The sequence below is a fragment of the Ischnura elegans genome, chromosome 2 (assembly GCF_921293095.1).
Source record: "Ischnura elegans chromosome 2, ioIscEleg1.1, whole genome shotgun sequence".
In the NCBI taxonomy this organism is placed as follows: Eukaryota; Metazoa; Arthropoda; class Insecta; order Odonata; family Coenagrionidae; genus Ischnura; species Ischnura elegans.
The window spans coordinates 30905002-30919500 of NC_060247.1; the positions used below are offsets into that span (position 1 = coordinate 30905002).

The following is a 14499-nucleotide window of genomic DNA, read 5'->3' on the forward strand; positions in this document are numbered from 1 at the left end:
CCAGCAGAATGACATCTGGTTTGATTCTGAAAATCCGTAGTATAGATTTTACTTAAATTTTACGCATTTTAATTTCTAGAAAAACTGTTCAAGTATGACTTTATATTTTGAAGAGCTACCTATAATAATTAATTCTAAGCATTAAAGAATAAATCGTCTCCGTGAGTTGGAATCACTTGATGCAAATATAAGGCTACACTGGATCGGTCTTGAAGTAAAATCTAATATTTTAAATTGACATGAGATTAGCAGAGTGAGTCCCAAGATACGTCGGTGAAGCCGTATTAACCGTAGGTATGGAGGTGAAGCAGAAAAAACGACACATATCGGGCAGGCATCTCAACCAATGTCCCACAAAGTATCTCCTCTATATTTCAATCAACACATATTGCACCGAAGATGATCAAATTTTCAAAATGTGTCGCGTTGAGCCATGAATTGCATGTACGCATGCGCAATTTAAAAATCACTGGGTGACTAACCAGCTCCTCCTCTAACTAAAAAATGATTCCACGGGCAATTGAAGAAAACGTGCAGTTCTAAGATTCGTACCAAACGTAGAACAACAATAATTATGATTTTCAAGCCAAAAGATGGGAAATAACAACTGAAATAAAATTAGTGACATTCGGCGAGTTAAATGGGGCAAACGAGGAACAGCGCCCCGCGCTGCGGAAGCGAAACAAAAGAAATACGACAAAACTCACCCAAGAACTCCCGCCGATGTTTGATCCGGAGAAGCCGCCACATCCTGACCCATGGCGCCGACAAAATAGAATAAACTCCGAGATTAAATTTATAAACTTCCGCGAATCCCACTAAGGGGCACGATGCAGCCAAAGGCTTTGGGCGGAACGTTGAGAGAAGGGTAGGATGACTCCTATGATGTATGGGCGTGTGAGCTTCTATTGTCCGCGCTGCTAGTAATAGCGCACGTCGACTCGCCTGCTGAGGTTCGCGTCTTGATGTGGACTCGGGCTTTGGAAGAAAATACACTTCACTTCTTCTGAGCGGCTCTCCGCCTTTTGTGATTGAGAAGGTGGGGAGGAGGAAAACACGCCAGCACGAGAGAAGGAGAAAACACTACTATTAAGAGTTGAGGCGAAGAAGGAGAGTAGGCGGCAGAGACCGAGGGGAGAATGGTGTTGGATGCGGCTGGTGGTATAATCCTTATCGCGAGGAGAGGGGGGCGTCGCGGGGTAGGAGACAGTTTGGAGTGCAGAGGAGTGGTGTGGAAAAGGGAGGGAGGAGTGGGGAGATAGGAGGAGTAGGGAGTCTACTACTATGCTGGACATAAGATTAGTCCGCGTGCCGGGCGGAGAAGGAAGGCTGGGGTTCACGAAGAACGGGGGTGGGGTCGTGTGTGGAAGGAGAGGGGAGAGGAGTGGAGGTAGTATGCGATGGGAGAGGGAGGGATAGGGAGAGTAGGAAGAGGCTGGTTATCGCGAGGACGGAGAGAATGGCGAGAGTGGGGGAGCGTCGGTTGGAGGCCGCCCGCCTTCCTTGGGACTTGCCCCGCGTGAATCGTGGGTTGTGGGAAGGGGAGCCGCGAAGGTGTGGCGAGTGACTGGGTGGCATTTGAGGAGAAAAGGAGACACTTCGGCGGGGATTGATAAACATTAACTGGAAATGCACAGAAATTATTAATTGACCAAATGTCACAGAAATGACCAAATCTACGGGAAGACTATGCATTTTTTGCTACCAGGTATTGCTTAAAGTTTTGCTTCCTTTATTTATAGCAATTGTTAATTATTGTCTTTAAATAAATCGATGGCTAAGTTCTAACATCACGTATCTCACGATTCGGCCGGTTTGACACAGATATCTTAAGCAAAGCGCAAAACCATTCAAAAATAAAATTCAAGCAAAAATACAACTCTTCGTTGGCAAGTGTATGCTTCTTTTCCAGTTTTATGAATTTTTTTAAAAATCTTAGCGTACAATTAAAGATAAATAATCGTTTTTTTTTGCTCTCCGTAAAAGTTGCTATTTCAGATACACGCGTTGTAGCATAGAACACATATGTAGGTATATATATAAATGTGTACATAGAACTTAACCATCGATATGTATTACTATTTTTAAGGAGAACGTAATAACCTAGTGGATGGTACACAATGCTCTTGATCGAAGGGTTTCGATCATATAGCCCACATTCAGCCTTCGGAACTCTGAAAAATTTAATACTCGAAAATGAGCCGGTACAAGGGAATGAATTAGTCCCCTACCCTGCAAGTGTGTCATATGCAAGCCAGCGGCATAGTCCAGGATGACGTCAACCTTCACTTATCCATATCAACCTTCGAGATGAATCACTGATCAAGTGATAGCTATTTAATCAACATAATATTTAATCTAGCAAACATTCTAATGTTTTCTTTTCAACATTATCAGAGGGATACAATATAGTATAGTACAACATAGTAATACCGTAATGAGGTAAGGGGCAATTCTTTTGTCCTAGCAATGGTAGGGAGCAGGTAGCCTTCCTCCCATATCCGCCTCTTAAACAATAGCACCATATAGCTGGGATTATTATCTTTATATTTTTATCGCACAAAGGAAAAATGCGATAGGAGTAACTCGAAGAACTAAAACTCACGGAACGAAGGCTAGCCAGTGAAAACAACCGTAATTCAAAAATTTAACGTATTAATTGTTAAATGATTTATCATAATTGTTAATTGAATTTAACATAATTGTTAATGAGGATTTAACATAATTGGTAGACGTTATATATCCTTAGATAGATCATTTTCTACGTTTTCAAAATTACAGTCACTCCCTATTCTAGACTCAACTATGATACCTATGAATGAAAAGGACATTTTATCATTTAAGGGTGCAGAGGAAAATAAAATGCGAACATTCATATAGTAGACATGAGTATGGAGGAAAATGGGAGAGCGAATGGTTTTATTGTGAAGATAATATCGTATGCGCTTGCCACAGAGACTGGTCGTACGTAATTCACATAAATAGTGTCCAAATTGGACAGAATCTCTCACATAGGTCAACCATGGAATACTTTGGAAATCGAGGAGAAGGGGAGAAACACTCAGAGGTAAGTGGAAGAAACTCGCCACGCTAAGCTAACTAAAGACACCTCAGAGATTATGGTATCGTTAATCACAAGACAGAAGATAGTCATTGAAACTTCAACGTTTAAAATTCTCTTAATTCATCACGACTCGTCGTTTCAAGGGATTCAAGTGAAACCCTTTGGGATTAAAATATGCGATATTGAAAGTGATAGTATTTGTGACTCTTTTCAAACATGATAATATAGAAAACGAGAACAAACATCCATAACTATCAAGAAAAAAATATTGAGTGAAACGAACTGTTTTCAAGTACCTATATTTATAAAATAGGAAGAGGGACTTTAGAAGGTGATTTCTTAGCTCCTATACCACAACGGTGCACGAAATTCACCATTCCGTTGCTTGTCATGGAACACTACCATCCTACATAATGTATGCGTAATTGGAAGTGGATGTTCCTTATCATCCAAGCGGGCAGTCAAACCTTTCCAGTGACCAAGAAGTTTCAAAATTACAGAGTGGGTTTTTGAACTATCCCTTAAAATTTTCCTATTTTTACAGTTTTCTATAGCCAATTTCGACAGCGGAGTTTGCCAAGTATTACTGATAGTATGAATGCGAAAAACTATAACAATCGGTACTATCAGAGCTCCACCGAGGTTGTTATCCCCGTAAGCCAATAGCAGATCCAGAGAGGGGCTATAGCCCCTATTGGGTGTCCAATTTAAACTAGATGAAATCATTATTTTGTTCGCACCCCCAAAACTGCTGGTAGGTTACCCTCACGCCGCCAAACTAGCTCTCTTTGTCCCTATCCTGGATCCGTGGCTGCCGTCAGTTAATTACTGTTTGCTTCTAATATCACTGATTCGTTCATAAAAAACACATTTTAATTATTCAACTTTCACTTTTTTGGATTTCGGAGAAGGGCATTCACGAGGCATAATGATGATTCAGAAAAAAATAGTTGAAAATTAGCATTTAACTATTCTTTCTCAGCAAGCCAATTTTTTCAAACTTAGTAGAACATAGACCACAACTCTTGAGATGCCAATCTTGAAAAAAAAGTGTCGTAATTGGTTTTAGGAACCAAAACAAATAGTGGAATTTAGCCTCCCATCATTAGCATACGGAGCAGGCAGTGAAAAGTAGAACCTTAGTCAATCAAGCGTTCACAAAAAATAGGCGCCTTCTCGGATACCGCAGTCGCTTTCAAATAAATATAGAGGTGAAGGTGAGCATCTAAGGGAACTGACTACGCGACAAACCGATTAGGAAAAACAAAAGAATGACAGATTGAAGCGGGAGCACACACGCTCATCGTAAAAAGTGGTAATCTTCTCTGCGCGTGATCGCGGATTTTTTCATACCTATTGTCTCACGAGAGTTCAACGAAATATCCCTTCATTAGTGGATGATTAGTGACGGCTGTCTGCCATCCTACAACTCCTTCAGTTTTTCTCGCAAATTGGCTTTTTTCGCTATCCGACACAATCAATTCGTAGTTTTGTATTGCAGAAAACTGATAACTTTCTTTGATCATACAATGGGAAATTCATGACTCAATAAAGGATAACCTATCTATGATACTTCTCTGTACCTAATTAGTCCTAAATAATAGAGCTGGAAATATATTGAAATGCGAATGTACAAACAAAACAAAAATCAGCAACTTGCTCGAATAAAAAAATGTGATTAAAATAGTTTTACCTTTCGCAGCAAAAGTAAAGCGATTCTTTTAATAGCACCAACCGGTGTGTAAGTAATAAGAGGCTATTGGAAGGGAAATAATAATTTCGAGTGACTATGCAGTTAATCAAGGATACCATGTTCTGGTGACATAAATCCATTTTTTCTACCCCTTAGACTGACTTCGAAAAAAGTAGGAGTGTTAAGCACAGGTAGCATTTAAAATAAAGTAATTATACACTGCCGTTGCAGAAAGATTCAAGGTATGTAAAGGCTGCTATTAATTTGTATTACCTAGGGGGGACCCCGAGAAAATTATTTGCCAGGAAAGCAGTGAATCATGGACAGGGGAGAGAAAGCAGCAGAATTTTGCAAAAGAAACAAGTTATTCACAACAAAAACGTAGTTCAATCATCATAAAGGGCGAAGGTACGCACGGAAAAGTCCAGGGAATATGGAAGATTTCAGATAGACTACATTATGGCAATACAAAAGTTTAGAAATATTGTGAAAAACTCACATCTTCCCCGCAGCGGATGCGGGTTCAGACCAAAACTTAGTGCTTATAATATGCGATGTGAGATTCAAAAGAATTACGTGAAGTAGAAAGGCGATGAAATAGAACTTGAAAGATCTGAAGAGGACTGTGAAGAGAGAACATCAGGAACTAGAGGAAAATAGTGAGTATCTGGGAGATTGGAAATACATAGAGTGTAGAGGAAGGGTGGGATAGTAAAAAACTGGAATAGTGAAAGCGGCCGAGAAGTCTATTGGCCACGTTTACAGTAGAAGGATAAAGAAGCCGTGGATTACGGAGGATATGATAAAAGAGATGGAGAAGGAAGTGGAAGAATGTGGACATATTTCAGGGAAAAAGGATGTATAGGGAAATAAATAATTGATTACGACGCGAAAGCAAGAGATAAAAGACATTTTAAGGAAATGGAAAATTTTCAGAATGAAGGAGAGGTAGGTGCGTTATGCGCCTAGGTTAAGTCGCTATCGGGCGGCAAAAGAGGGTAAGCCATGTCAAAAATTAAGATTAAAGATGGAAGGATGCTAAGCGAGCGAGACAGGGTTCAGAGTAGATGCAAGGAATGTGTGGAGGATCTGTATGCTGGAAGGAACAGACCGGAGAGATTGAATTTAGAGAAAGAAAATAGAGCGGAGGAGGATAAAATGGGGTCAGGGAAGGATTTTCGAACCAGATCACAAGATCCATAGGGGGAGAGATGTTGGCCGGAGGATTTCGTGAAAACGGTTATAATTCCGCTACCAAAAAAAGAAGTAATCCATAGAATGCGGAGCTAATAGGACTATCATTAGCTTAATATCACGCGTAGCGAAAGTGGTACTGGGGATAATGAACCGACGAATAGGGGCGAGGGCAAACGAGTATTTCTACACGATAACATTTGTTGACGACTGCAATCTGGTACTTTGCAATTGGCATAACGGGTTAAGGAGCTTCGTAAAATTCCGCAGCATGTTTATTTGCGAACAACCAGCTAAGCGGTATCTTCAGGTAAATTATAATATTTATTATTCAATAAAAATATTAAATTCTTCCAAAAGATGCAGCTAAGCGAGTGTGTAATTAAAATCCTCAGGTTTGAGAACAGGCTAATGCCGACGCGTCGTCAGGCTTCTCCTTATACTTAATTCCCCAATCTTCCTTTCCTACCCTCTCCCGGGTAGAGAACAAATGAACTTTACTGTCGGTCGCTTCCTCCATATACTTACCTATAAATGGATTATAAAATAAATAAATGTACTGAGTTAAAAAGGACACCCCGAAAATATGTTCGTTAGACACTTGGCAAGGATACCCAACTTTAGAGTGTCGGAAAAGGAGCATACGTCTTTTGCTGATGAATATAAAAATTCCTCAGGCGAAGGTGGTGGGACCAAGTGAAGGTAGACCTGGAGCGATTAGGAGCGACCGAGGAGGACGCAGGAAATAGAGATAGATGGAAGAGGATTGTTGGTGCGGCCAAATATCTACTTAGATATGTATGGCCCTGGGAGTAAGTAAGTAAGTAAGTAAGCAAGAGAAAATTAACGGAGATCTCCATAAGCTTTGTTCCTTTGAAAGAATCTTCCTTTACGCTCAAACTTTGTTTTCAAACTAAAGTCGCTATGAGGAAACTTACAGAGGAACTATACAGGAAGGATGCTCTCGGGAACCGTTCGTATAACAAAGGGGAAAATATTTTGTACACATCCCTGCCATTAAGTGGAAAACATGGGAGGATATGGAGAAATTGCTTCCTTAGCATAAATTGTTTGCCATAATAATATTTTTCATGGAATAACTATTTGATGAATATTCTACATTCTTTAATAATAACACCTACGTCTTCCAGCATATATCCATCATTTCCCTTGAACCACACCCACCGGTAAGTATCTACTATTCTCGTTGACCTTAGAAAGTTTAGTTGGAAGAAGGATTAGATGTTTTCTTAAGCAAACTACCTCCACTACATTTGCGGGAGGCATCAAGGTCTTGGTGCTTTTCGATGTCGCAATGACCATGGAAACTTTACTCTCAGAACATAAGCGTCGGTATACGAGGGACAAGATGGCTATAAAAACAAGTTTTATGCAAATTACAAATTATGATAATTATTGAGGTACACTACCGGTTCCGTGACTTTTTTTTACCATGCAATACTTCATTCACGTTCGCGGGTACGTTCATATTTTAAACATAACTTTTCTCCAGACGTGATCTTTTTTGGCATTCTAAGTGGTTTCCGGTGACCACAGAAGAACTTAGAAAAGTGATGGCATCAGCAGCTAAACCTTCAAGCTTTAGTAATTTGGGAAACATAAAAATAGCTTAGTTAATAACCATTCTACAGTGCATTTTCAAATCTATAATATAAACTGCACATAGAGATTAGGTATTGGTAATTTAGGGAAAAAATGAACCCAGAAAGAAAAAATTCTTTTGTGATTGGTTTGCTTCAACCTCTAGTTCACCAACATTACAGATGGATATGAAGGCTAATGGTAATATAATGAAAGGAATGGACAAAGAAGAATGGACTTCAGATCTCCAATTATTTACCTGATTTTCATTTTAATTTCTGAAGTTTAATTGCCCTAAGAAAATAAAAAAAATAAATGAGAATTATATACTATGAATTTTTCAACGGACGAGTTTTCAGAAGAAACTCCTCGATAGGTAAATTAATAACCATCTGTCGTTTAGCAATGATTTAAAAAAAGGTATTGAGACCATGCTTCCTTCAGGGCGGTGTGCCTACATTCTCTATTCTGCGATTAATTGGTACTGTAGATTTTCTAGTTTGTGATACTCTCCTCAATACGCAATGATGATCCTCATTTGTTCAATCCCCCGAGAAACATAATTTGTAGCCAAGAAGAGCGCTCCGGAATATCTGGTTAACACGTGCGACTATAACGTAAAATAAGTCAGAAACTAATCAAATGACCTACAGAGATTAGTGGAAGTTATCAAGTACTAGACGATTCGACTTCTCCGCAGTAGTAAGAACGAAGAAGCTCAGGGAACTGAGACGTTGCGGAAAGTGGCCAAGAGTTTTCCTTCCACAAGCAGAATTCAAGGCCACAAATACCACGACATTTCACTTTTTACCTCTCTCAACTCATTATCTTCTTTCTATTACCTGACTTTTCTTTGATTGGCGTCATGCGCCATTATTTACGAACTTGATGAAGAGGAGAATTCAACTCAAATCAAGTATGAACAAATGTAACATGCGACACAGCGCATGCGACCGAGATTGAAATGTAAAATACGAGATCACGTAAACTACACCTATGTACTACCCCAAGCCACCTAAATAGGCGTGTGGCGAGGGGTTTAAGGATACCAGCCGTTAAAAAAAGAGATGCGCATTGGAGATGTGTGACTTCTGAGTCCTATCTAGCATTTATGAAATTTCCTTTTCTTTCGGGGGAAAATGTATCCCTATGTATTATTTTATCATTTATGTTGGGCCTTGTGAAGTTCTAAGTTGATGTTTTAAGTGCCACCCAAAAAGTATTGGTCCATAATAGCTCAAGCGATCGACCCCGAACAATAAGAAACTATTATGGAATAAGGAGCTATGCCAATGTCCATTGTGCCAACCACCGCGTCTTGATCAACAACAGAGGTTTATGTCCTTAGTACAGGCCAAAAGCTCCCCAATGGAAGAACTCTTACCTCCTTGGGCTCCATAAAATGTGGACCCAAGTATCCATATCGAGTCCTTATGATCGCGGGGAACTCGCGTATTAAATGGGTCGTTGTTTCTTCTCCCATCTGTCGCCAGCTGTACTTGTCCTAGCATGTTTCTCCCATGATGTGCAGATGCCTCATTACGTGATAGTGGCCAGTAAGGAAGCCTACTATCGTTCGAAGTTGACTTCTCTTCATGAGGAGAAGTATTCTTCCGATTAAAATGTTCTCCAATGAAGAGCTTTACTTGTCGTAGCACTGGTGGTACTTGCCAAATCTTTTGATGTTGGGCAAGTACCCACAATCTCCATATGATCCTGGTTGAGGATGCAACTGGCACGAATACTTCTGGAGTAGTTGGATTATGTTCGACGCCGGTGTTAGCCAGTTCGTTTGCCTTTTCAAATACCCGTATGATCTAGTACCCATAAAAGTTCAAGGTTGCATCGGCTACCCGAATGATTGAGTACCTTGCGGTATTATGCTAACAGCCTATGAGATAAGGGCTTTTAGAGCAGCCAGACTATCGTTGGTATCGGTCTGTTATACTGGTCCGTCTCCTAAATATTAACCACACAGGTTAGAATGGCAAAGACTACCGCCTGAGACACTGCAGCATATACATATTCATTGAGAATAGATATCCTCCAAAGGGGTGATTGGCTGTAAAACCAGTCCCCGTTTTCCCGTCTTGCATGGACCCATTTTCCAGCTTGCTTTATGCAAAAAGTGGGCTGTAAAAAGAAGTTTAGAGGAGTTGCACGTAACTATCATGTGATCGCACCTATCTCAAAAATAGATTCTATCTACCTGAGGTTCTTCCAAAGTAGTCTGTGTCCAGAGGAACTTCCTCTGTCCATCCAAATTCCGAGATTTCTCATTCTATACAATGTAGCCCTCGAATGAACTTCCACTTACAGGTAAATCGGGGTTGAGTTCTGGAGAGTTTCCATCGCTATGTTATTCATCGCTATAGTATTCTTTATTGCTCCCGTCATGCTCATACAGGCCATTATTTTTAGGTGGTTAAGCTTATTTATTACATCAATAACAATTTAGCGGAGAAAACTAGGTTTCACAACCGATTTATGAAGCCATCTCAAGACTCTAGGTTGCAGAAGGGTTTACCGAGAGCCCTACTGCACATCCATAGAGAGGCACATGCCTTCTTGAGTTAATTGTACAAGTGTTCTCCCCAGCTAAGTTTGGAGTCTAGGATGACTGCAAAATACTTAACTGTTGATGATGGCTGTAACATCTTTTCGGTGAGGAAGGAGGTAATGAATCCCTTTAAAAAGATCGATATTGATCATCTCTGGATTAACCGAGGGTCCTGTTTAAGAACACCATTTTGCTGTTCTGTCCAGTGTCTTCTGCATGTTACCACAAACCGTATCTGGAAATCTGCGAGACACTGCAAAATCTGCGAGGTATTGCAATATCATCATCGTATCCTTGTGTGCATACGCTGATTATATTGAGGTGTAATAGTTTGCTATCGCCCACATTTTACTATATTAGTGGAGAGAGCATCCCCCTCCCTGTGGAAATCTTCACGTCACCACTTCGTATCTCCGTCACCTAGCTCCCCCTATGAATAACCATAACGGTTCTCTGCTCGTGGATATATCCGGTCCATCTCACAGTACGTATATGGACTCCATGGCTATCAGCTGCCAGAAATATTTGGTGAAAGAATGTATTTTTGAGGGCTCCCTCGATACCAGGAAAGCCCCCAATCCATAAAAACGGCGATCCATTACGTTCTCCAGCCGACAGAAAAGATAGTGAATTTCAATTTCCACAGCCGTGCCCTTCTGGTATTATGTGTTGATAAAAATGCAGAGAATGATCCCGAAGAAGGCCATCTTTGATGTGTCTGTCGGTTATAATGTTTACGTTTTCAACAGAAAAGACATTAAGTTAACACCCCTTAAGGTGCTATCCTCATTAGAGTCCGTCCTTCCAGTTTTGGGAATGAAGGCGACTTTAGTGATTCTCTACTTCTTTGGCAAAGTGGCGGATCCAGGATAGAGAAAAGGGTGAAAGGGGGGGGGATGATTAGGGGGTAACCTCCTAGCAGTAGTGGGGGTCCGAACAAAATTATCATTCTATCTTCTTCTTCTATATATATAAAAGAAAGTCGAACACTTATAACTCGAGAATGGCTGCATAGATTTTAGTGACATTAGGCTCTTTGGATTCGTCTCAGCCCCGGATAACATATAGGAAATTAAAAAATTCCTGGAAATCCTAATACATAGGAAAGAACATGGGAGCCTAGGTCATTCCGTTTATAGGAAGCCAACGCATACTGACCTGTATCTAAACGGACAGATCCACCACCATCCATCGCAGAAGGCCGCTGTATTATCTACCTTGGTCCAAAGAGCAAAGTTAATATCAGATAATACAAGCATCTCAGCCGAGTTAGACCACCTTAAGACAACATTTTTACGGAATGGCTATGGAAAACAAGAGATTTTTAAGGCCCTAAGCAGATTCAACATAAAACAAAAGAGTTGCCCGGATGAGCCGCCTGAAAAACCGCTATCAACAGCCTTAATCCCATATGTGTCAACCATATCTGGTAAGATCCACCGCATTCTACGACGGTATAATATCAAAATTGTCCATCTGCCACCACCTACATTAAGGCACCGCTTGGTGAGGGTGAAAGATCCGATTGGGTTGAAGACACCAGGGGTTTATGGAATACCTTGTGAATGTGGTAAAATGTATGTGGGGGAGACAGGCCGAACGATTGAGACGAGGCTGAAAGAACACCGGAGATTTTTCAGATTAGCGCAACCAGAAAAGTCGGCCGTGGCGGAACACAGCATTAATGAAGACCATGCTATTAAATGGGACGACACCAAAATCCTTTGCCATGCTGAACGTTACTGGGACCGCGTAGTTAAGGAAGCAATAGAGATCCGCCTCAATCCCAAAAATTTCAATCGGGACACCGGCTATCATCTAAGCACTACATGGAGACCTGTAATTAGCTGTATTAAAAACATAAGGGTTAAACGTGAAGAATTTCAAAAGACCTACAGCCAATCGGACGACACCTGAGCCGTATTGTTGTCCTCGGTAAACGGTCGATCCTGTTCAGTGTGAAATTGAACTTCGATAGAGTAACACAGCCTTGAGGATGGAAGACAAGTCGTCTTCCGAAACGTCGGCTTACATTAAAGCTTTAACCTGGATGCAAACCCGAGAAATATTTGTCAGAAGTATTCACCAGGAAAAACTTAAATCGTTTATGTTTTTAGGAGTTGATTGTTAAGACGGTCAAAAAAATTTGATTTTTTTTCGTTTTTACTAATGTATTGACTGATCTTTTTAACAATATTAAAAAAATTAAATGTTCAAACATGTTAAAAATATTAAATTAATATTAAAATAGTATTAAAATAATTGAATTAGAGGTAAGCTCAGCTCGAATTGAGTTGTCAACAAACACATAACTACCGTGTGTGTAAACAAATCTCCAAGCAATTGTTGATTATCAGTAATGTCCGTGTACTCTGCATGAATTCAAAGCTTTTAACTCTGTAATAAACGAATACGAAGTCACCAACTATCTAACTGAATATTTAAAGTCCTTGGACGCACCTGGCTTACCAAGGCACGATTTACAGCTAAAGGTAGGCTCTGTGTTCATGATCTTTCGAAACCTAAACCTACCAAAACTATCCAACGGAACGTGTTTGGTTATTTAAAAAACTGATAATGAAAGTGATTCACGCCACTATACTCAAAGGAAAATTCAAGGATGAGGAAGTTCTCAATCCGAAGATTCCATGATCCCAACTTATATGCCCTTTTGAGCTTAAACGTATTCAATTTCCAATTCGTGTTGCATTCGTGATAACGATTAACAAATCGCATGGTCAGTCTTTCAGTTTTTGTGATGTTTGTTCTCATGTGTCAGTGAAAACCCATGATTTTCTGATGGTAAATAATATGTGGTATGTTTACGAGTCGGTAAACCAACCGCTGTATTTCTTCCTTCGCTTCAAGGGCGAAGCTAATACTGGCGGGTCTGTAGGGTATAGAAAACTCGCCAAGGTAAGCGAGAGGCGTGGGGGCCCTCCCCAGACATTTTTTCGGATAAAAGGTTCAAAATGGTAGTTTTTGCGGCTGTGTGAACAGTTAAATATTTTGTGACTCATCCGTCCCCCTAATATTAATAACCAAATGTTTTATAATAACGATTCTCTGAGCTTTTGGGGGGTTTTTAACCCCCAAAAACCGCCCCTCGCTGCGTCCCTGCTTCGCTTCGCTATTTTTATTTAGCTTCATTCGCTTTATCTTGCGTCTTATAACAAAACAAAAACTGTTGTTTATTAGAAGGCGCTTGACGCAAGTCATTAAACCCGAATGTGTAGGGCCGTGGTGCGTTTACGCATGCAGAACGTTTACGCAGTGCGTTTTTTTCCAAACAGAGATACTATAACTGGCGTGCCTAAAGTCATTTGATACGAATGCTGCTTCATAGGGGCTTTTCTTACACTATTTTGAGCATCAGTCAAGCGTCGGTCTAGCGTTGCGTTAACCTGCCCCGTGAACGAGCCAAGTTTACGCTACGGACTTAGACCTAAAAACATTTTTTTACGGTTAATAACACAAATAGCCAACAACTGAATGCGTATAATGTTTATTTAATCAATATTTTCTCATTTAATTTATAATAAATCAAATATGATTAAAACGATACAGCCGCTCTTTATTTATAAATGGTGCAACTAAACTATAAGTTCATTGAATGTTAGGCGGTACGAAGTTCGCCGGGTCAGCTAGTCTAGTATAAATTGGATTACTAAGGGGGGGGGCTAAAGTTCCCTTTAGCCCCCTCCCCAATTGATCCGTCACTGCTTTGGTAGATACCCATACGATAGGCAAAAGCATTGGAAGTAGCGCCAACTCGTTTCCCTCTTGAAGAAGTTCCAGGAGGACTACATTTTTACTGGCCGATTTATAGGGACTAAGACTCGTGGTATCCCATTTCGTGATATCACATCTGTCGATGCTGGAGGCCAGAATCGAGTCCGTTCGATCTGGACGGGTGAGAGACCTCCTTTGTTGAATCTCCTCCGATATAGGTTATTGCTCATTCAGCTTGATTACTATTGTTAATATTTACTTTGAGCTCTAAGGAACCTGAGAGGCACCAACCTGGAATAATATTGAAGACGTTCGCACGGCCTGGCCTTCAAATCGTAATCCCGCGCAATACATGCAAATACCATGGCTGCTGGATCTAAGGGAAAAGACGAGAAAGGCAGTATTTAAAATATTGACGGTGAGCTTACACTAGAACGAGACAGCTGGAGTTGACGAAAGAAAGTGGAAGGATTGAATCGCAACATCTAACTTACATTTTATGCTTCATAGTCTGTAGACTCAAGAATTTCGCTAATTCAGGGCACATTTATGGATACCTGTCACAACAAGAAGGACAAAAAATAATGAGGAATCGAAGATTAATGGTGGATTTGGAAAAGACGCTTTTTAAATTAAGATATTCCAGACCGAAGT

General features: G+C 40.4%; 1 protein-coding gene across 2 annotated transcripts in view; it reads right to left on the bottom strand.

Moving 5' to 3' along the window:
- The window catches only part of LOC124153524 (short-chain dehydrogenase/reductase family 16C member 6-like), a 139300-nt gene that overhangs the window by 71762 nt on the left and 53039 nt on the right, over positions 1 to 14499 (bottom strand). Inside the window, exon 1 of one of the 2 annotated variants that reach the window (XM_046526746.1) lies at positions 708 to 1149. The exons of the other annotated variant lie outside the window; for it this stretch is intronic. Within the exon in view, the coding sequence (XP_046382702.1) occupies positions 708 to 760 (53 nt within the window). The 5' untranslated portion in view covers positions 761 to 1149. Of the gene's footprint in view, positions 1 to 707; positions 1150 to 14499 lie in introns of those variants that run through there. 2 annotated transcript variants of the gene reach the window in all.